We start from the raw sequence: 23,422 nt of genomic DNA on the forward strand, positions 1-23,422 counted from the left end.
AAGTTGCATGACAGGAGGACCATGTCAACATTTGCGGAGCAGCCCTTAGAGATTAAATTCCTAAGACTCTGCGAAAGATTTATGTCCCATTGCGTCTTGGGGAGAGGGAATAGTATACTACAGATACTGGAACAAGTAGAACAAATTTGAGAGAGCTTTACCGGTACATAAACAGAGTGCAGTGAATAAAGATGCTGCATCCCTATTGGCGAATAGTTGTAAATGCTCCAACACTAAAAGTAATCGCTGTTGGTGGCAGCGGGAGAGGTAGCTCTGTTCTGCGTTGGAAAAACAAGCGGAGAAGAAGCAGTGAATCCAGCATTTGTGCAAAATATCTAACAGAAAATAACTACTTTTTAAGGCTTAAATTATGCCAACTCTCAATAAAAAGCGAGATTTTGATGTTTGATACTTTATTTCTTTAACTAAGAAGGCTTTGTGGATCTTATTTGGATTATCGACTTCGAAATCTTCAGAGGATGAAACGAGTAACTAAATGAGCTTTTATTAAGTCATCGAACGTATAAGCAGTAGTTTTTGTGATGGCAAGAATAGCAAAATTCAGCGCCTAGAGTGCACTTAGTTTATGTGGAAAGAATGCTTCTTCGCTCACTGCATTCCAATGCAAGGTTTGCAATTTTTATCGTGGGGAAATTCAGGAACGAACAATTGCTGGCTTTAGTTTGCAGCCTACGTTGGTTTGCGTGGAAGAGAAAACTACAACAAAGTCGCTGCTCAACACGAAATATGCATAATTCGATAATCTCTAGCATCGGCTTTTGCATGAATGAGCAGTACTATCGCAGAGTGATGCAAAAGGAGTTTCGAACAAACATTTTCTTTTATCATTTCCTTTGAATAATTTCATGTATTCGGATAATTCCTGAGTTCTCGGTCTCGTATGGTACAGTACAAAGTTCTGTTGACGTTTGTGATGTGATAAGCCACTCGTCATACTTCGTCTTTTCTATGCTAAAATGACGGTAAGCGCCATCGATGTCGTTCAATGTAGATGTGCGTAATCATAGAAGGCCTACGGCTATGCATTCTTATGTTTGGATGTATGTAGGTAGTATGTCATAAAATGTCTAGTACTTATGTATAGTAGCGAAAAAGGTTAAACAGTGAAATTAGCAGTTAGTATTTAAAACGCTAGGCTAAGCTAATTAAGTTAGTTGATTATTAATATTTATGTGGTGCATATTTGTAATTTTAAGAATGAGTTCATTTGACGAAAGGAGCGGTGAAGAAGAGGCAAAGAAGTTTACAATTCGAGTTCAAAAAACTTTGGTCTATCAATAAAATTTAAAAAGAACGTAACAGAAAAGACATTTTTTTAATTTTTTTATTAATTTAAATATCAAAAAATTATAAAAAATATAATTTAAATATAAAAATTAAAAATAATTTATTATATAAAAAATATAATTTTTATAATTTTTTCACCTTTAAATAATTAAAAAAAATATGTATATAAAAATTATATTATCTACATATGTAAACTTTTCTATACGGCAATTTTTAAAAATTATTTGCTTAATATTAAATATTATTTATTAAAAAATAATAATAATAAGAATAATAATTAAAAGACATTTTTTTTAATTATTTAAATTAAATTATTTGAATTTAATTTAATTATTTGAATTTAATTTAATTATTTAAATAAATTATTAATTAAAATTAAAATAGTAATAAATCCTCCAGACTTTATTGTAATACATATAACTTTTCTCAGAAAATATTTAAAAAATATATTACAATAGACATTTCTTGAGCGATTTTTGATTTTTACTAAAATTAAAAAATAAAAGCAAAAAAAGTTTTCCTTTCTCTTAATTTTGTATGCAGTTATTAAATAAATATATTTTTCTGTGAATGTGATTTTTTTTATTGAAAAGGCGTTTAAAATCACATTTTTAAAAAATTAATAAAGAACAAATAAATAAGTTTTCTATGCTGCCATTTACTTTACGCACTTATTTATTTGCACTTATTTATTCCTTCCTTTATTTCAATTCCTTTTATTCCATAGATTTAAAATATATTTTTTATTTAAAAAAGATTATTAAAATAATGTATTGGGCAAGAATTTTATTTTAAAAAAACTAAACAAATAAGAAAATAACTTCGTTACACTGTTGCCTATTTTATTGAAACTATTTTGCTATTATTAAACGTATATATTTTCTTTTAATTAAATGAATTAAAAAAAATTATTTTTCTCACTGTTATATTTTTTTATATATTTTAGTTTTTATTAAAAAAATTATAAAAATAATATATTATTCAAGAATTTCATTTTGAATAAATTAAAAAATTAAGAATATAACTTTTTTGCACTGCTACATATTTGCTATTATTAAACATATTTTTATTAAAAAATTATTAGATTAAAAATAATGAAGATAACTCTTTTGCACTGTTGCCTATTTTATTCAAATTATTCTGCCATTATTAAACATACATTCATATATATTTTTTCAAATAATTAATTAAAAAAACAAAAAATTTGATTTTTCTCACTGTTATATTTTTTTATATATTTTATGTTTTTTTTAATTATATATTATTCAAGAATTTTATTTTCTATAAATTAAAAAAATTATAAAGATAACCCTTTTGCACTGCTACCTATTTTATTAAGATTATTTTTTTATTATAAAATATTTATTTTTTGTTAAAAAAATTATTAAAACCATATTTGAGCAAGAATTTTATTTGAAATAAATATAAGGATTACAAAAAAAACAATAGCTATTATGTACTATTACCTGTTATATTGAAATAATTTTGTTAATATTAAATATATTTTTATTAAAAACAATTTAAATAATATATTATTCAAGAATTTTATTTAAATAAATTAAAAAATAAATAAGATAACTTTTTTGCACTGTTTCCTATTTTATTGAAATGAATTTGTTATTTTCAAACATATTTATTTTTTTGTAATAACTTAATAAATTAAAAATATTTATTTTTCTCACTTTTATAGTTTTTTAATTGATTTTATTTTGTATTAAAATAAAATCTTATTCAAGAATTACTTACTTATTCAAGAATTTTATTTTAAATGATTAAAAAAAATAAGAAGATAACTGTTTTGCACTGCTACCTATTTTATTCAGATTATTTTCCTATTATTAAATATATTTTTTATTAAAAAAATTATTAAAACAATAGGCAGGAATTTTATTTTAAATAAATTAAAAATTATGAACGTAACTATTTTGCACTGTTGCCTATTTTTTTTTAATTATTTTGATTAAAAGTATTTTTTATTAAAAAAAGAAAGAAAGGAATTTTTGATTGTTTTAATTACTGAAATTTGTAAAAATTAAATATAACGCTTCTGTACTGTTACTTGTTTCCCGAAATTTTGTAGTTGTTAAACATATTTTTGTAGTCAATTTCTTAATTCTTTAAAATATAGTTTGCAATACCCTAAATTAAAATTTTTCTTTTATTAAAGCTTGTTGAAATAAATTTCATTTGGTGCCCATATTTCAGTATGCAAATGAATGAAAAATTTTTCATAATAAGCTATTTTAGCAATTAAAATCGTGTGGCAACACCAGATAAATAATTTATATTTTTCAAATTCGTTTTAAATACTTCCATCATGAAAAAGTATTAAAAATATATATTTAGAAATAAATTTTTGTTTTTTTTTTAGATTATTTAAAAAATTAATATTAAGAAATTTCTTTTCTTTACAGTTACTTGTTTTATGCAGTTGTTATAAATTACAATACTAATTTAATTTTTATCGAAAACAAAAAAAAAACAAAGATCTATTAAAAGAAGGCATTACGAAAGTATGTTTTTTTTAATTATCAAAGAAAATTGATAGAAACTCCTCTGAACTGTTATTTGTTTTAAAAAGCATAGTTTTATTACAAAACATATATTTTCAGCAAAAATTGTATATACCAAAAATTTGTATGGAAGTAAAACATACTTTTATCAATAAATAGCATCAACTCCTTTTTGCCACTTCTTTCACAAAGTTTTTGGTTTTGTGGTTTTTTTGGATTTTGAGGCAACTACAAACTGATAGCAACTAAACAATTACGACGTTTAATTACAACGATGACATTAAGACGGCAATATTTGAACGAATAGTATGTATTTATATCTATTTATATGTTTGTATGTAAGTACGAGTATTTTCTATATGCAAATATACAACTTTGACGATACGACGAGACGATAAAGATTAGCGACATGAGACAAAACGATGAGACTACATTTACTACAATTGGCAAAAAAATTGTTTTTGTTTTATTTTTATTAAATTGTTATTTTTCATATTTGTTTAGCACAATATTTATGTAATTAAGTAAGTATGACAGACGTAGAGATTATGGTTAAACTTGAACGCAACAACACACAATCAAAAATTGTTAGGCCACAAAACTTTCAATTACACAAATGAAAGCAAAATATTGGTGTTGCTGTTGTTGCTGGTGTTGTTGTTGTTGTTGTTTGGGCACATCAGCAGTCGACGAAATTTGCAATTTTAAGCATTTATATTGATAGACGAGACCCCAGATTGACACAGGGTATTGTGAATATGCCAATTGGGCTTAGCGGAGTGCGTACCGTAAGAAGCGGGTGATGATGGGGTGGGCGGATGGTGGTCTAGTGCGGGGAGTAAGTGGTGGCAAATGGGGAAATAGGACAAAAAATGTGTTGCATAATTGCTGACGTAAATTCGAGAGATACATAGACATAGAGTGTGAGAGGGGTGCGAGGTGTGAAATTTCAATTGTTATGCGAAGTGTGAGCGCAAGGCAATAAAAAACAGGGTTTCACTATTCGAAAAAAAAATATACAAAAACTCGAAAAAAATATTTGGCATAAAAAGTGAAAGGAGAAACTCATAACTAGCGCTGTGCATTTAATCATTTAATCAGCGTGTTCGATTGATCAAAGCTTTAGCGTTGTGGGTAATTAATACTTATGGAATAACTGTAATAATATAATAACGTACGAAATATTTCACAACTTTTCTGTTTCGATAGCAATAAAGCCACTTATGTAGATATAATAAAAAAAATCTCATTAGCGTTAATCGATGTTTTTAACTTAGCTTAGGAGGAAACAAAAAAAAAACTCAAACTTTTTATAAAGGGTGGTTAAATTTCAAGGGCCGATATCGAATTTGAACCACATCTAAACGTTAATTTGTTTTTTTGCATTTCATTTGATATTTTTAAATTTCAGACTAACTCAATTTGAACCATTGAAAGATACACAATCGAGCAACGCGTTAAAGTTATTCAGGTTGATTATGAAAACGGACGTTCAAATCAAAATGTATATCGCGCACTTCGTGAAGAAAATCATCTTCAGTGATGAGGCACATTTTCACCTCAGTGGATTCGTCAATAAGCAGAATTTCCGCATTTGGGCGAATCCAAGAGTGATTGCCGAAAAACCAATGCACCCACAAAGAGTGACTGTTTGGTGCGGTTTATAGGCCGGCGGCATCATTGGGCCGTATTTTTTCCAAAATGAGGCCGGTCAGGCAGTTAGTGTGAATAGTGGTCGCTATCGTGAGATAATAACGAACTTCTTATGGCCCGAATTGGAAGATATGGATGTGGACGATTTGTGGTTTCAATAGGACGGTGCCAGGTGTCACGCAGCTAACGAAACAATGGCTGTTTTGCGCGAAAAATCTGATGGCCGAATACTCTCACGTCGCGGCGATGTCAATTGGCCGCCAAGATCATGTGATTTGACACCGTTGGACTTCTTTCTTTGAGATTATTTGAAAAAAAGGTGTACGTCGGTAAGCCAACAACAATTCAAGAGCTAAAAGATGAGATAATTCGGCACATTAATGGCATAGAACCTCAATTATGCCTCAGCGTCATCGAAAATTTGGACCATCGGATGGAGGTGTGCCGCCGAGACCGTGGTGGCCAAATGGCCAATATTTTATCCTATTCGTAATTGAGCTATATTAAAATTATCATAATAAAGAGAAATGACAATAATATCTTAAAAAAATTGTATTCTCTTCAAAATCAATACCGGCCCTTAAAATTTAACCACCCTTTAGAATAAAAAAAATCTTATTAGCGATAATCGATGTCTTCAACTTAGCTTAGGAGCAAAAAAAAAAAAACAAAATGTAACTGAAACTTTTTGTATTTAATTTAAATTAATTTTTACCGTAAAACTGAGTGTTTGGTTTAAGAACTTTGATTTCAAAATGCTTTTTTTTCAGTAAAAACAATACTAGTTATTACTTTAAACATTATATTTCATATTTTCTAAAATATACAACTTACACTAGTTTACAATTATTTTGACCTATGGCACTTGACTATCATATCTTATATAAAACTCTTCACTGAATAACGGTATTATTATTATTTGTTATTACTACTCTTTCATAATAAATTTTTATCCAATAACCTTTTAGTCTAATTATCTTTTTATTATTATTATTATTTATTAGAAAAATATAAAATATTGCACTAACAATTTTTACAACACTGGTTGCATTGGCCTTCGGTGTTCAATTATTTTTTTTACTTATTTTTTATATAGACATTAAGTGATATATCACCCAACTACAATACGCAGGAGGACAAGTAACACAGACCTTCAGCTCGTTGGTAAGTTGGCGACCGCTATTAGAAAAAAAATGTTTCTTCATTTTGGTCTTTCACCGAGACTCGAACCTACGTTCTCCCTGTGAATTCCGAATGGTAGACACGCACCAACCCATTCGGCTACGGCGGCCATATGTGAAGGTATACAGTGTCCAAAAACCTCATTCCTGGTGTTGGTAAAATGTTGACTTTCGCCAAAGAGGTGTTTTACGGAAAGTGGATTCAAGTAAAGGTTGGGGTTCCCTTGAGAACCTCTGGCCTACTTCTGGAAAGATGGGCCTCGCATCAACTCAGCGAGCACTGGGTTAGTGCGTACCCGTGCAAAGTCATGAAATCCTTTGGTCACGGGTAGACCGGGAAGGCTCAACAAAACTTCTAAGGCTAACAAAGCCGCAACTTCCGATTGTGGTGGGTATCCTCACTGGGAATTATCCATTAGGGTTGGGGTTCGCTTGAGAACCTCTGGTTTACTTCTGGAAAGATAAGCTTCGCGTCAACTCAGCGGGTGCTGGGTTAGTGCGCAAAAGCGCAAAGTCGTGAGATTCTTCTGGCCACGGATAAATCGGGAGCGCTCGATGAAACTTCTAAGGCTAACAAAGACGCAACTCTCGAATTTGGGCATTGTCCGTTAGGTATTCATGCGGTGAGACTTGGGATTGCTTCACGTGCTTTCTACAGAAGCTGTATGGAGCACATGGTGGAAACATCTCGGCACCTTCTTCTAAGCTGGCTAATTAATATATTGCAGGACAATTCCTTTATCGAGCCCAAGGCAATTAATGCTCTGTCTAATTATATTTTTTACTTGGGACAATGCCTGGTAAGAACACCCACCAAATTCAAGACAGGGAACCCAAATGAGCCTACTATCGAAATATTCGGATGCAGTTGAGAGAGAAGTCAGGCATTACCTGATTAATTTCGAATTTACAAACAATGAGCCCAGAGCTCTAATTGCCGCCTGGCTGCCGGAGTAGATATTTACCTCACTTAGAGTAATTGCAGAGGTAAGCAACCAATTTACTGCATCTTTAATTACGGCTGCCTCCGCTTGGAAAACACCACAGCGGTCCGGAAGCTTGATGGGGAGTTTCTCGCAGAATGCATCCCCGCCAATGCACCAAAGTTCCTAAGATTTCTAGAGTGTACGTAGCTGAAGTCCAGCTTGTGACCGGAACACATCAATCTGATTGCAGAAGGTATTTTAGTTTTATAGTTATCAAGTTCGTGTTAGTCGATTCGACTGTTTTCAGCAAAGATTTTCTTTCTAGAATACTACACTTCGAGGTTCGAAAAATTAAGCGGAAGTACAAATTTTCTGATGTTGCAACTTACAAAATAAAACTGAACCAGAACCAAAAAAAAAATGCAAAAATCACGATAAATCCGATAAATTCGCAAAAAAGCTCTGACGAAAAAAGGCTTGGGGAAAAGTCTTACATACGCCACTAATATGAAATTTTATTAACTATAAAGTTATTATAAGAATAATTTTGAAATCGTAATTACAATTTAGAGTACTAAAATTTTTAAAATTTCGCGTTCAGGAGCAAATTTTACTTAATAAATTACAGTCGAATGCTATAGGTCAAGAAATCTTTTTAATTAGCACATTAATTTGTTCATCAATCCATTCTGTTGGGTCCTTCTTAGGCGAAAATTCAATATAAAAATTGTTATTATATTTATAAGTATAGATAGGTATTTCCAATTAAATAAGCTTCTACTAAGATACTAAGCAATTTTTATTCTATATACTCGTACATATATTGGCGTTTTTTGGGCCCTCCTCCCGTTTGTGGTGTGCGTCTTGACGTTGTTTCACAAATGAAGTGACCTGCAGTTTTACGTCGTCTCCGAACGGCAGACGAGATTTTTGATGAAAGAAATACACTTGGAGGTTGCCGAAGAGCGACCGCTATTAGAGAAAACTTTTGCTATCATTTGGTGTTTCGACCCATCGTGTTGGTGATATACGAAAAAACATCTACGCAGTCCCCCTTCATGCTGCGTTGTTGCCGTCTGAACCACGACTGATTGGACGAGTGTGTCAATGCGTGTGAAATTCGCTTGCAGAGTTCGGCTGCCGAGTACCCGGTGACGCGGCAGATGGGCCAAACCTGGTAATCTATTATCCTTGCGTTTATTCCAAGTTAGTTTCTACTAAGTTCGCTCAATTAATTGACTTTATGGTCCCTCGTTAACGCTATACGTACGCATTTAACCACTCCAGCGCTGTCAATGTATTGAAAAATATAAACCAAAATAGTTGCAGGCAAACTACGCTCACTTTGGTAATTAGCAAAAGACTGTCCTGTCATTACTCGGATTAATTTCTTTTTAATTATTGCATCGAATTTAATCGAATACTGCATTATTTTACTCAGTTCTACTACTAGAGACTTGAATGGTGCTCAAACTCACCAACTTAGAGTGTGAGCCTTTATCAGCTGATAGGATGAAACAACGATCTACGATACTACGGAACGAAATGGCTGTGACAATCGAGTTACATGGGGCTCTCATTAGTTTCATCGTGTCAGCTGATACGGGCGTACGTTTACGTTGGTAGTGGGAGCACCAGTAGAGAATTTACGAGAGCGAAGAAATTGGAAATCGTAAATATTGTACCTAGAATAAAAGGCCACATTTTAGTGATTTCGTATTTTTTGATGGTTTAATAATGAAGTTATTGTTGCTGCAACAGTAAAATTATTTCTCAATAAATTTATGGTAAATGCTGTTAAAAGGAGAGTCCTCAGCCGATTTTTTTTAAAGCGTCTAGTATTTGGTGCTAAAGTTTGCAGTACAATTTCATGAAAGATTTCTACAATCAAGAACAGCGCTGGACGAGGTGTATAAGCCCAAAAGGAGACTATGTCAAAAAAACAAAAAATGGTTCACCCCAAGCAACTAAATAGTTTTCATGTTTGCAAGAACTTGACAAATGACGCTCGTATATAATGGCTATGGCCCGTGGCTTCATGGAACAGGATTTTCTTTCAAGATTACTTTTGAAAAAATGCCACCAAATAAGAAACTGTCTTGCGCCTTCTATTTCATTATTCATCATCATCACTCATATTTTGATCAAATTCAATTCTTTCAAAACTTAGCTTTCTATTTTACAAATATTTTTTAAATAAATATTTAATAACAAATTTTATAAATATTTTAAATAAATAAAATTTGTTATTAAATATATTATTTTATTTTTTAAAAATATTTATAAAATGTGTTAAATATTTATAAAATATTTATAAAATTTTTTATGTAATATTTCTTTATAAAATATTTATTTAAAAAATATTTATAAAATATTTTATTTAACATTTATTTTATAAACATTTTGTAAAAAAAAATTTTTAAATATTAAAATATTAAATATATTATAAAATATTTTTAAAAAATTTAAAATATTAAATATTTATTTAATAGAAATATTTTATAACAATTTAATATTTAATAGCAACTTCCAAAAATAATTTTAAAAAATATTCTGGAAATATCAGGTCAGTCCATAAATTCGTGCGTATTTTACCCATAATTTCACTTTTGTACGATTTTTGGATACAAAAAATTATTCGCGGAATATAACGGAACTATTTATATTTTTTTTTGATGTATTGTGCATTCAAGGAGTGATTCTAATCGCGGATAGAAGCACGTGTTGTTAAAAGATAAAATGGAATCTTCGAACGCGTATAAGAGGCATATTTGGTATTTGTTTTATAAAAGTGGTAAAAATGCAACAACTGCTGCTGCAGAAATAAACACTGTTCACGGAGAGGATACCGTGAGTGTAAGGACTGCGCAAAAGTGGTTTTCAAAATTCCGAAGTGGTAACTGCGACGTGGAGGATGCCCCGCGCGCTGGTCGTCCTGAAGTCTTTAACTCCGACGCCTTGCCCGAACTCGTGGAATTTGATCCAAATTTGATAGCCGATATGATGGCTCAGAGGTTAAATTCATCGCATGGAACAGTTCACAGGCACCTGGTTCAGTTGGGAAAGGTTTCAAATCTGGGAAAATGGGTTCCGCATAGACTTTCCGTCGCCAACCTTCAGCAGAGAGTGCATGTGTGCCCTCAGGTGCTGCAACGGCTTAAAAATGAAAGTTTTTTGAACTGAATCATTACTGGTGATGAAAAACGGGTCCTTTACAATAATCCTGTTCGCAAACGCCAATGGTTAGATAAAGATGAAACACCAGAACCGACCCCTAGAGATGGCCTTCACTCCAAGAAAATTCTCCTGTCTATTTGGTGGGATATGGCTGGTATTGTTTATTATGAACTTCTGGAACCAAACCAGACGATAACGGCTGATTATTATTCCCATCAGCTATCAAACCTGAATGAGGCACTTAACAAAAATCGACCGTCTTTAGTGAATAGACGCAAAGTTTTGTTTCACCACGACAACGCAAGACCTCATACCGCAAGGCAAACATTAGGCAAGCTGAACGAGCTCGGATGGGAGCTATTGCCGCATCCACCATACTCTCCGGATATTGCACCTTGTGATTATCACCTTTTCCGTGGACTTCAATCCCCGTATGAGTAACAAGAACTACTCCTCAAAAGAAGCTATAAAAAGGGATATCGAAGCGTATTTTGGCTCCAAGGACAAAAAATTCTTTGAGCAGAGAATTAAAAATTTGCCTAACCGTTGGGAAGACATTGTAAATATATTATATTATTGATTAATAAATACTTTAAATATCTTTTTTATTAACTTTAAAAAACGCACGAACTTATGGACTGACCTGATATTTATTTTATTTTGTTTATATTTTTTTAATTATTTTAATTTTTTTATAATTTACAAAAAAAAATAATTTTTGTATAATTTAAAAAAGTTGTTCATAGTTATCTTTTAAATATTTATAAAATATTAAATCATAAATTGTATGAACATTTAAAAAAATATTTATTTAGTTTATATTATACATATAATTATTTTTTATTTAGTTTATATTATAAATATGTGTACATTTTTTTATAAAATTAAATATTTTTAAAATGTTACATACAATTTTTTTTACAACTATTTTATTAATTTTTTTTCATTTTATATAAAATTTATTTCATAAAATTTTAAATTTTGTAAATATTTTATTTTATTTGAAGCTCTACATATATATATTTTTATATTTTGTTAAAAAAAATGTTTAAAAAATTTTCGATAAATCAAAATATTTACGAAATTTTAAATAAAATAAATTATTTATATTTTGTATAATACTTTTTATATATTTATATATAATTCTTTATAAATATTTTTATATATAAACGTTTTCATAAAATTTATATAAATATTTTTATAAAAAAATAGTTACAAAATATGAAATTATTATAAATATGCTTATATTTAAGTAGGAATAATACAATAATAGTGCATTGCTTCAAACTGTTATTCAATCGATTTAAATTTATTCTGATAATTCAATTCTCATTCGGTAGTTTAATTTGTATTTTAGTTAAAAAACCGTTGAGTGGCAGTATTTGTTATTGGCTAATTGCATTTTACACCTATTTCCACAGAGATTTAACTGCAATTTACGCTGAACTAAAGTGACACGTCTCAGTTAAATGGCTGAGTTCTCATGGAACTTTTGGTGTGCCAGAGTATGTGAACTTAACATTGCTGGCCTAACAGAAAATGTTATGCTAACAGAGAAAGCTGTATTACAAATACATATAATATTAAGGTAAATTTTTTAAAGCATGTTTTCAGGCTCAACCAGAGCAGCAGCCATTTATGGTAGACAGGGATAATCACGCGTTGAATGCCATGGGGGTCACCGATGACCGGCACTAAGTTTTTTTGTAGCGCCGTGGGGGTCACCGGTGACAGTTTTCAAATTTTCAATTTTATTTACATTATTGCAATAGTGTAAGTGATATAATGGAGTATAGAACATACAAAAATATTTTATTTAAACATGAGAAATGTGTGTATAAATTTCATGTGCACACAATAATTTTTGCATTCTAACAAATTCATGTTGGCGCCACGGGCAAACGATGTAAAATCGGCGTGGCATTCAACGTGATAAGTAGTTTTGTGTTGTAGAATTTACATATAAAAAGTACTTCTTCTCTTAATTATTATAACAAATATGTATGCATTTCCTGCAAAATATGAGAGTAAAATTTGCATACGAGCCTCTTTACATAAAAGTATAAACAGCTCTATCCGGCACTTGTTTTCTGTAAACCTGCGATGTTAACAAGCCTCAACTGGTAACTGCTTTACACAAAAAAAAAAAAAAAAACAGGCAGCTCTGTTACGCATCTGCTATCAGCTGTTTGAGTTAAGCTGCAATTTGCGATGTCGTAGCCACGACACCATAGTCGTAATCATAATCATAGCCGCTGTAATGTTGCATTTGCCGACTAGTCATGCCGTAACCATAAACAGCTGATATTGAAGTAGAATTAATTATAACAGTTACCTTTTGTCATAAAAATACGGATAATTTTCCAGTGAATCAATTAATTTTTCGTCATTCATTTCTAATATTCCAATTTGTATCGGAAATATCAAAACAAATCTAAAGTGTTTCACAGCTGCTTACGGTTACAGTGAAAAGTCGAAAATGCAATAAATACACATGGCTACGGTTATGGTTATGGCGTTATGGTGCGGCACCTATAACCGTTTACAGTTATACTCATATGTTTGATCAGAACAGCTGGTTGTTATGGTACCGGTTATGGCTACGGTACGTCACCAATCTTATCAGTCGGCTTCAAAAAATCGATTTTTTTTACTGCAATCGATAGATATATTATAGGAGAATATGCCCTCAAAATTTTATAGCGGAATTCAAAGTGATTTCGGAGTTACAAGCCTGTGTACCGTTCCTCCTGTGAGTTTACTGTCTACCTTCTGAAAACTTTGAAACACATTTTCTCAAAACCATGTTTTTGAAAATGGCGTGTAAGATTTAAAAAAACCGACGAAAGTTATCGTTTCAAACCGATAATCTATATAAAGATAATTAAAATGTGCAACTAATTAGCTAACAAAATACAAAAAAAAATCTTTTTTTTTTCAATAATTAATTGTGTTTTCATTTTTTCATATAATATTTTTATACAAGAGTAGTCTATTATATGCGGGAAAGCCTTCTGAATAAGACAATATTTTTATTTTGTGTTTCATGTGAAAACTACGATCGCAATCTCACACGCCGTTTTACTAGCGCGCAACGAGAAGCTGTGCGAGATCCCTCATATGTCTGCCATTTTGTTTTTTTAGTTATATTAAAAAATTGTTTATTACTCTTCAATCATGCCTTGAAATAAATGCAAAAGATAATTCCTGTGTGTCGCTTTTTTCGCCTCGAAAAAACATTGAGAAAAAACAGCTTTTTTTGAAGCCACTGATAAGAGGCCCCTTTTAAGTTTATTCCGTTGGAAACGCTTGATAATTTCTGAACCTAGCAAATCTCTCAACTGCAGTTAAATTCTTTGTAGAAATTAGTAAACTTTGAATTAATTATTTATTAATTTTATACAAATAAAGTTATGAGTTTCATTTCAAGAAGAGTTTTCTTCAACGAGTCTCCGGTTTTCTGCTTCTTTTAATTTTTTATCCTCAACTTTCAATATTTTATTATTACCTTTTCCCATTTTTCTAATTTTTCCATTTTAATTTAATTTTTTTAATTTTTGTATGTTTTAATTTTTAGTTTTCAATTTGTAGTTTTTAAATTTAGTTTTCAGCTCTTAGTTTCTAATTTTTAGATTTTTAGTTTTGCTGTAATTAATTAATATAATTAAATATTTTGTTTTACTTCATTAATTTTTTAATTTTCAATTTTGAAACTTTCATTCTGAACTTTCAGTATTTTATTATTACTTTTCAGTTTTTTATTTTTTAATTTGCGGTTTTTAAATTTGGTTTTCAGCTTCAGCTTTTAGCTTTGGGTATTTAATTTTTATTCTATTTAATTAATTAAATATTTTGTTTTATTTTATTAATTTTTTTATTTTAATATTAAATTTTTTTATTATTAATTCTTAATTTTTAAAACTTTATTTTTATTTCTTTAAGTTCTTAAGTTTTAATTAGTAATTTTCATTTTTGAAACTTTCATTCTTAATTTTTAATATTTTATTATTACTTTTCTTTATTTTACTAATTTTTTAATATTAATTTTAGTTTTCTTATTGTTTTATTTTTATATCTTTTAATTTTTAGTTTTTATTTGCAGTTTTTAAATTTATGTAGTTTTCAGTTCTTAGTTTTTAATTTTTAGATTTTATTATTTATTGTTATTAATTACTTAAATTTTTTTCTATTTATTTTATTTTATACTTTTTTATTTTTAGTGTTTGATTTTTCATTTTTAATTCTTAACTTTTAATTTTGAAAGTTTCATTTTTAAGTTTTATTCATTTATAATTATTCAGGCTTTAATTTATAATTTTCAGTTTTGAAACTTCATTCTTAACTTTCAATATTTTGTTATTATTTTTTTCATTTGAAAATTTTTTCAATTTTCATTTATTTTTTTATTTTTGTATTTTTTAGTTTTTATTGGCAGTTTTTAAATTAATGTAGTTTTCAGTTCTTAGTTTTTAATTTTTAAATTTTAATTTTTATTGTAATTAATTAATTAAGATTTTTAAATAATAATTTTTTTAATTTTTTTTTTGATTTTTTAATTTTAATGTTCAGTTTTTCATTTTTAGTTCTTTATTTTTAAACCTTAATTTTTATTTATTATTATTTAAGTTTTAATCTGTAATTTTCAATTTTGAATCTTTCATTCTTAACTGCGAATATTTTATTTTTACTTTTTTTCATTTTACTGTAATTGCAATATTAATTTTATTTTTTTTATTTTCCTACTTTGTAATTTTTAATTTGCAATTCTTAAATTTTAATTTTTAGATTTTACTCTTTATTGTCATTAATTACTTAAATTCTTCTTTTATTTCTTTTATTTTATTCTTTTTTAATTTTAGTGTATGATTTTTCATTTTTAATTCTTAAGTTTTAATTTTGAAACTTCCATTTTCCAGTTTTATTTATTTATTATTTAGGCTTTAATTTGTAACTTTTAATTTTTAAACTTTGATTCTTAACTTTTATTATTTTTTTATTATATTTTTCATTTTACTAATTTTTTAATACTAACTTTAGTTTATTATTTTTTTTTATTTTTAATTTTTTATTTGAAGTTCTTAATTCTCAATTTTTAGATTGTATTTTTTATGACATTAACTACTTAAATTTTTCTTTTACTTTCTTTATTTTTTTTTTTTAATTTTATTGTTTGATTTTTCAATCTTAATTCTTAATTTATAATTTTGAAACTTTGATTTTTAAGTTTAAATATTTTATTTGTACTTTTTCGTTTTACTAATTTTTTTATATTAATTTTAGTTTTTTATTTTTTATTCTTTTTTTTCGTATTTTTTGATTTTTCATTTTTCATTTGCATTTTTTATTTTTTAATTTTCATATTTTAATTTATATTGTAATTATTTATATAATTTTTTTGTTTCCTTTTTCATTCATGTTTTTTTAATTTTAGTGTTTATTTTTTGTTTTGAATTCGTAATTTTTAATTTTGAAACTTCCCCTCTTAACTTTTTAAATTTTATTATTATTTTAGTTTTATTAAGTTTTTAATTTTAATTTCAATTTTTTATTTTTGTATTTTCTAATTTTTAATTTTCAGTTCTTAGTTTTGAATTTTTTTATTTTTAGTTCTTAATCACTATTTATTTTACATCAAACACCCAGCTTTAAAAATTAATAACTGCATCAGGCTATTTGCGTTGTTTTCCAATTTTCATATTGAATTTTTCCTATTTCGGAACACTTACTTAGCCGAAATTGTCGACTTACTTAAGTTTTACATAATTTATTAATTTTTATTTTACATAATCACTTAATATAACATAATTTTATAGTTTATGCCAACAGCGTTTAAATGCTTTCTTCCCTGCTGCGACTATTTGATTAATTGCACATCCCCAGCTATAACTAAATATAAAACTCTAAAGTAGTTGAGTAACGGGAGTTAAGAAAGTAATTGTGTGTACATATAAATTTTGTTAGTAAGTAGTAGAAAAAGGTCACTAATTACTCAGAAAGAGACTGAGCAGCATTTAAAGCGAAAGAAAATCATGAAGCTACAGTTGACGCTAGACAAGAGAGTCCGAAAGTTTATTATTAACAAAAACTGATACTACGACAGAGAAGTTGAGTAGTTGGTGTAAAAGAAATTAATTTTGAAAAAATTTCATAAAACACAGTGAAAAGTTACATTGATGCACTTTGAAAGTATTTTCTCAAGCGTTCAGATTGGCACGTCAAAAACACTGGTTAGTGAAATTTGTAGAAAACAAAAAAAAAACTATTAACGAACAGAGTTGACAAACTTTGGTGTCTCAAGAAATCCATTTATGTGTTTGTATGCATGCAAAATTATCCACCCGCTTCACTAATAGATATTTTAATGAATACGTCTTTTACATTTGTTTAGGTATACAATTTGAAAGATTTACCCCAATGAGGGCAAACAAACATACACACACTCGTATAGGTACATACATATGGAAGATAAAAATCTATGTATACAAAGGCAGATGTTGCCTTTGAATCGTACGGTTACATCACAGCGCCAGCTTTAGACATAGACACAATACACACGACACCGCTGGTGGCGCTGCTGCTGGAATTTAAGGGCAACAATCACAATTTTAAATTTCACCTTAAAATTGCAAACGGACTGATGGCATTCAAATATGTTTTACTCTGTCAAAGTATATCAGGAGTAATAGACTAAAATTCGAGTAAATTTCCATATATTTACTTCTCAGGAATCGAAATGCTTGCGTAGCATACTTTAAGGGGTCACACACACACACGATGCGGTGATACTACAGCCATGAATGCATTGCACTTAGGTAAGCCCATAGAGGCCTCAATGGGACGCAGAAACGGGGAATAGGAGTGCGCGCTTGGTTTACTATGTGAGCGTTTAACTATACGGGTTTGACGATGTGGAAGTTTTTTCGGTTCGGGAGGTAATTTTTTTGAGTTTTGTTTTGTTAATATCATTTAAGTGCTATTTTCGTTACACATTTACTGCTATGTAGATGGGTGAGTGCCTACGACACTAGTAATAGGACTATGAATAAGTTCGTGCGGTTTTACAACAGATGGCGTAACTTGATTATTATTCCATCGATCCACATTTCCAAACATTCATTGGAGAGCTACTGTCGTAAGGCACAAACGTCAGTATAAGTTTTTTATTTGAAGCGTAAACAACAATATTTTTACCACACTTGAAAATGTCGAATTTCGTGCCAAATAATGTGTTTTTGCGGGGAATTTTTTAATATGAAGAAAAAAGCAGCCGAAAGTCATCGTATCTTGGTGGAAGTTTATGGTGAGCATGCTCTAGCTGAGCGAACGTGCCAGAAGTGGTTTGCACGCTTTAAAAGTGGTGATTTTGGCCGCGCCGCCAAAGTTCATGGATACCGAATTGGAGGAATTGCTCGATCAAGATCCGGCTCAAACGCAAGAAGAGGTTGCAAAAACTTTGGGAGTTGATCAATCAACCATTTCCAAACGTTTAACAGCCATGGGAATGATCCGAAATTCAAATTTCGAAAAAAAACCGCACGAACTTATTCATAGACCTATTACATATGTAAGTATGTGCGTACATTTTTTCTTCTTCTCAATTACAACACTTTACCGCTACTACATTTTAAACTAATGTTGATTCGCCTAAAACTATGCCTGCTTAAAAGTAGATACCTAAACCTATTTACACCTACACACACTCAGTTAGTTATACGCTATACATTGATGTACAAAAACAGTTGTATTTATATGCATTTGTAAATATTACCTACAACAAAAAAAACATTATTGATGAGAACTTACGAGCAATAAAATGTACGAGTAATCATCACCTTGCTTCATTATTTTTAAACAATAAAAAAAAAACAAAAACCACAAAATTAATTGAACGGTATACTGCGTGAGCGGGTAAAGATTTGGGAAGCACTTTTGAAAGCACTTTGTGGAGTACTTTGGAAAGTACTTTCCCAAGCACTACTTTTTTATTCGTTTTGTTCTTTCTTTGCTACATTTTTACGCACAAAGGTACAGTACAAATAAATTTTCTTTTTGCGTTTGTTTTGCCATCTTTACTATGTTTAAGTTTACTATATTTTTGATATTTATAGAAAAAAGCGGTAATTTTTAAAAATAGGGAAATCAAAGTGTTTTTTGGTATGCTTCCAATTGTTTATTTTTTTCTTTGCAAGCTTACAGTGGTGGACTTTGGCGGAGGGAGGGAAACGTAAAAGATGGGTTCGAAAGAAAATATTGGAAAAGTGCATGTTTTTATTTTCAGTTTTTTTTTGGTAGCTTTTTAATATTTTTGTTTTTTTTAACTTAGTTGCGCAGAAATCAGTAAAAGTTTCAAGGGGCACAGACATTTGTTGCTCTAAATTACTCTACACTTTAATGATGATTGTTATTTTTTTTCAGTGAATGCTTCTAGTTTTTAGTTTTTCGCTTTCAATTTAATTAACTGAATTAAGTATTATATTTTCGATTTTTTTCTTTATTTTTATTTTTTTCCTTCACCAAATCCTTTGTTGTGAATAAGTAATTTCTAGTCAGAAATTTTGAAGGTGAAACAAAACCAAAAACAAAAAAGGAGATATTTTTTGAAGTTAACCTTTTGATTCTTTATTTAAAACTTTAAAATTAATTTTTTTTTCATTCTCAACTTTCAACATTTTATTATTATATTACTTTTACAATTTGATTAATTTTTTATATTTTAATATCTTATTTATGTATTTTAAAAATTTAATGTTTATTTATGTATTTTTAAATTTTTAATTTTTATTTTCTAATTTTTAGTTTTCAATTTTCTATGTTAATTTTAAGTTTTTAATTTTTAGTTCTTAGTTTTCAATTTTAAATTTTTAATTTCCACTTTTTTTAATGTGAAAAGTTTAATTTTAGTTTTTTATTTTTTAATTTCTAATTCTTAGTTTTCAATTTTCTATGTATTTTTAAGCTTTTAATTTTTAGTTCTTAGTTTCAAATTTTCAATTTTTAATTTCCAAATTTTTTAATGTGAAAATTTTAATTTAAATTTTTTATGTTTTAATTTCTAGTTTTTAGTTTTCAATTTTCTATGTTAATTTTAAGTTTTTAATTTTTCGTTTTTAGTTTTCAATTTTCTATTTTAATTTTAAGTTTTTAATTTTTAATTTTTAGTTCTTAGTTTTAAATTTTGAATTTTTAATTTCCAATTTTTTTTATGTGAAAATTTTATTTTTTATTTTTTAATTTCTTATTCTTAGTTTTCAATTTTCTATGTTATGCATTAAATTCATAATTAAAAATTTTTTATTTTTATTCAAAATTTTTGTTTTTAATTTCTAAGTTTTTCTTTAAATGTTTTGTATTAAAAATTGTTTTTGATTAATTTTTAATTTTTCATTTTTAGCATTTGGTATTTTTTATAATTTTTAATTTTTAGTTCTAAACTTTTAACTTCTAATATTTAGCTCTTAATAAATTTTACATTTTATATAATAATTTTTATTAATTTTGAAATTTTCAATTTTTTGTTATTATTTTTTAATTTGCATTTTCATTTTTAATCTTTGGTATTTTATCTTTATCTCTTTTTAATGTTTTTTATTTTTTTTGTATTTTTTGTTTATTTTAATTTAAAAAAAAATTTTTTACTTAATTTTAAGAAAATTCATCATAATTAAGCGAATATCTGGACTATGATTTTATGAGTAGCTTTTAAGCGAATGCGTTTACTTTTTTCAATCAAGTCAGTTTCTATACAATCAAGAAGATAATATTTTAGTCAGCTTGAATTCTAAATATGACCTGAGCTTGGCCGTCTATCTTTTACTTTTGCTGGCATTCGATCAGTTCAAATTTCTTATTCTATGACATTGAAATTCACTTTTGTAAAAGTCTGTTAAAATGACTGCCATTTGAGCAGCTCCAAAGGCTCCTCACATTTCTAGTGTGAGGTTGTGTTTTTTTTTTTTTCAATTCAAACTCTTATGTCTGGCTTTGAGATTTTTACTGATTTCATAAGTAACAAAAACTTTCAAGCACAAATTAAAGGCTTGAAGATTTCCGAAAATTTAGTTTTTTTGGTTTCTTTCAACCTTTCTTTGTGGCATGAAATAGGCATATTGGAATATAGAAAAAGTTTGATTTGGTTGGACCTGGTATTGGGTTTGGTTTGGGTTTCCCTGTAGTTGTTTTGGGTTGTGTTTTTGTTTGTATTACTTTGATTGTTTGTTTTTGGTATTCGTAGATCATCAAGTGTTCTCTTAGTTTGGGGTATATGGTATGAGTGTGCGTGTGTTTTGGCATTGGCATGGGTATCATTAGAGTAGTGATAGTAGTAGTGGAAGTAGTAGTTGCAGCAGTGATGGTGTTGGTTGTGGTTAAATGGTTTACGCTTTTGACGTATACCAAGGGTTAAGTATATGCAAAAATTGTTGTAACTGTTTGGGTGAATGCATGTGGATGTGTTGGTAAATTCTTTGCTTTTTGTTTGTTTAGGTTTGATTTTTGTGTATTTGCTTTTTTTGTCTGGAACTTACCTATAAATAAGAAAAATATAAGTAAACCTAATTCCCGCATTGAGGCTTTCAGAGTTCGTCCTAAAATTTGTAAACCCTTCGAATGCCTAGATAACTTAAATATTCGAAATACTCGAACTAATCGTATCACTCGTAATATTGCCAAGGACATAGCCTGATTCGATGACTTGTCCTAAAAAATTATAATCGGTATGGCATGTTTTCAATCAACAAATTTATATATATATAAGTATGTATAGATTTAGTTATGTATACAAGTATGTAAATATATATGTGTTGTTGAACAATCAATAACAAAAAACATAAATATTCAATTAAGAAGTAGTAACAAATAGCGGTTGGTATTCGGTAGTATTGGTTAGTAACTGACATAGTAGTTGAAAACAAAAACAAAATAAAAAAAAGGATTATATATATATATTATATATATTTGTAGTATAATATATGTATATATAGAGAGAGAGACAGAGTGAGAGTGAGAGTAAAGCAGTAATATCTATAAAGTGAGCGAGTAGTCGTGTCTACATACAGGTATATTTATGTAGTTGTATGTATATAGGTACGTGTAAGTATTCACAAATGCATTTGTTATTTGCATAAAGTATTGAAACCGTTAAGAAACGCAAAACATAAATAAATTTAGAATTCCATATTTATGCAATGTAAGAATTTCGCTTGAATGCCAAATTTTTTACGAAAAAAGATAATTTCGAAAACTGCCAAGACAGTTCGGTAAATTAAGAGAACGAGCATAAATAAGAAATTTTTATAAAATATTACATTTTTTTATGTGTAAACTAATGTCTGTAAGTGTTTTAGGCAACTTAGATGTTTGTGGAAATTTTCAAATTTCCTCAGTTTAGTGTTCAGTTTTTATGTATTCCATTTATTAGAACTAGGTGTGCTTTTGTTGTTATTACGCAATATAAAATAAATTTAAAATAAAATCGGTTTTGTTTTTTTTTTTAGTTTTCTTTTTAATCAAACATTTCTCACACAAGAAAACGTACCTGTGGACTGACTGGCGCTTTTGGAAGATTTAACGTATCCTCCTCTTCGGCGACGACGGTCGCCAATGTTATAAAATACGGAATGATGGCGATTATGTCGATAACATTCATGACATCCCTGCAGAAATGTAACTTATTCGGACATGCGAGGAACCTTTAACACGAAAATAACGAAAGGGCGAGAGAGAGAGGGAGAGAGAGAGAGAGATAAAGATAAATAATGAGAGAAAGAGAGTGAGAGGGCACATGAAGGGGATTGAACGAGTTGAATATAAATGGAGTGAGCGGTATTGAGTGGAATAGAGAGAGGAATACACGATTATGGCGTTTTTATAGAGACAAAATGTGGGAGGAGTAGATTAGATGAAATACAAATTAAAAAAAGAGCGAACGAGCGTATCAGGATATACAGTTTGAGTGAAAGAAAAACGGGTTTAAGTTAAATAGAATTTATCAAAGAGAAGAATATTTAGAACGTTACAAAAAAAAAAAAAAAAACAACAAAAAAAAAACAATGAACAGTGGGACATAAAAGAAGAAGTGGGCAAGAAATGGATTATAGCAAAATAATAAAATTTTCATTAAAAAATTAAGAAAGGTATTATAATTCAAAAGAGTTATTAATGCGCGTAAAGATGGGACAAAAAAGAAATAGTTTCAGAGCGTGTGAGGAGGAAAAATATATGAAATGGTAATATAGAAATGTAATAAAGGTTTTGTTAAAAAAGCCAAAAAAATAGAGAGTTTTAAGGGACAAAGCAAGGAAAATAGATAAGGTGGTTAGATTAGATAAAATAGAAGAAAGAATAGAAAATCAATGTAGTACGGTGCGGAAGTTATGCAAAGAGTGAAGAAAGGTACAAGGAGGTTTTAATGTTTGGAAATAAAACAGGGATGATATTGACACAAAAATATAAATATGAAGATTAGAACATTTTAGGAATACGTTTTTTTAGTTTATTATTTTTATTAGAATTTGTATGTATATAAGTTATTACGTTTACTTATGCTTAAAAATAGAATTTACACTTAAAATTTGAAAAAATACGCAACCAAAAAAAAAATTTTTTTTATGTAGTCCACGATATGTTATGTACATATGTTTCTACATATATTCAACACGTTTTTTCT

At 28.6% G+C, this 23,422-nt stretch overlaps 1 protein-coding gene across 1 annotated transcript in view; it reads right to left on the minus strand.

Moving 5' to 3' along the window:
- LOC129238079 (potassium voltage-gated channel protein Shaker) overlaps positions 1-23,422 on the minus strand; it is a 124,360-nt gene that overhangs the window by 67,149 nt on the left and 33,789 nt on the right. The window contains exons 7-8 of the mRNA XM_054873118.1: positions 22,292-22,445; positions 21,282-21,453 (exon numbers count right to left, since the gene is read on the minus strand). Coding sequence (XP_054729093.1) covers positions 21,282-21,453; positions 22,292-22,445 — 326 coding nt within the window. The remainder of the gene's footprint in view (positions 1-21,281; positions 21,454-22,291; positions 22,446-23,422) is intronic.

The sequence above is a fragment of the Anastrepha obliqua genome, chromosome 2 (assembly GCF_027943255.1).
Source record: "Anastrepha obliqua isolate idAnaObli1 chromosome 2, idAnaObli1_1.0, whole genome shotgun sequence".
NCBI lineage: Eukaryota > Metazoa > Arthropoda > Insecta > Diptera > Tephritidae > Anastrepha > Anastrepha obliqua.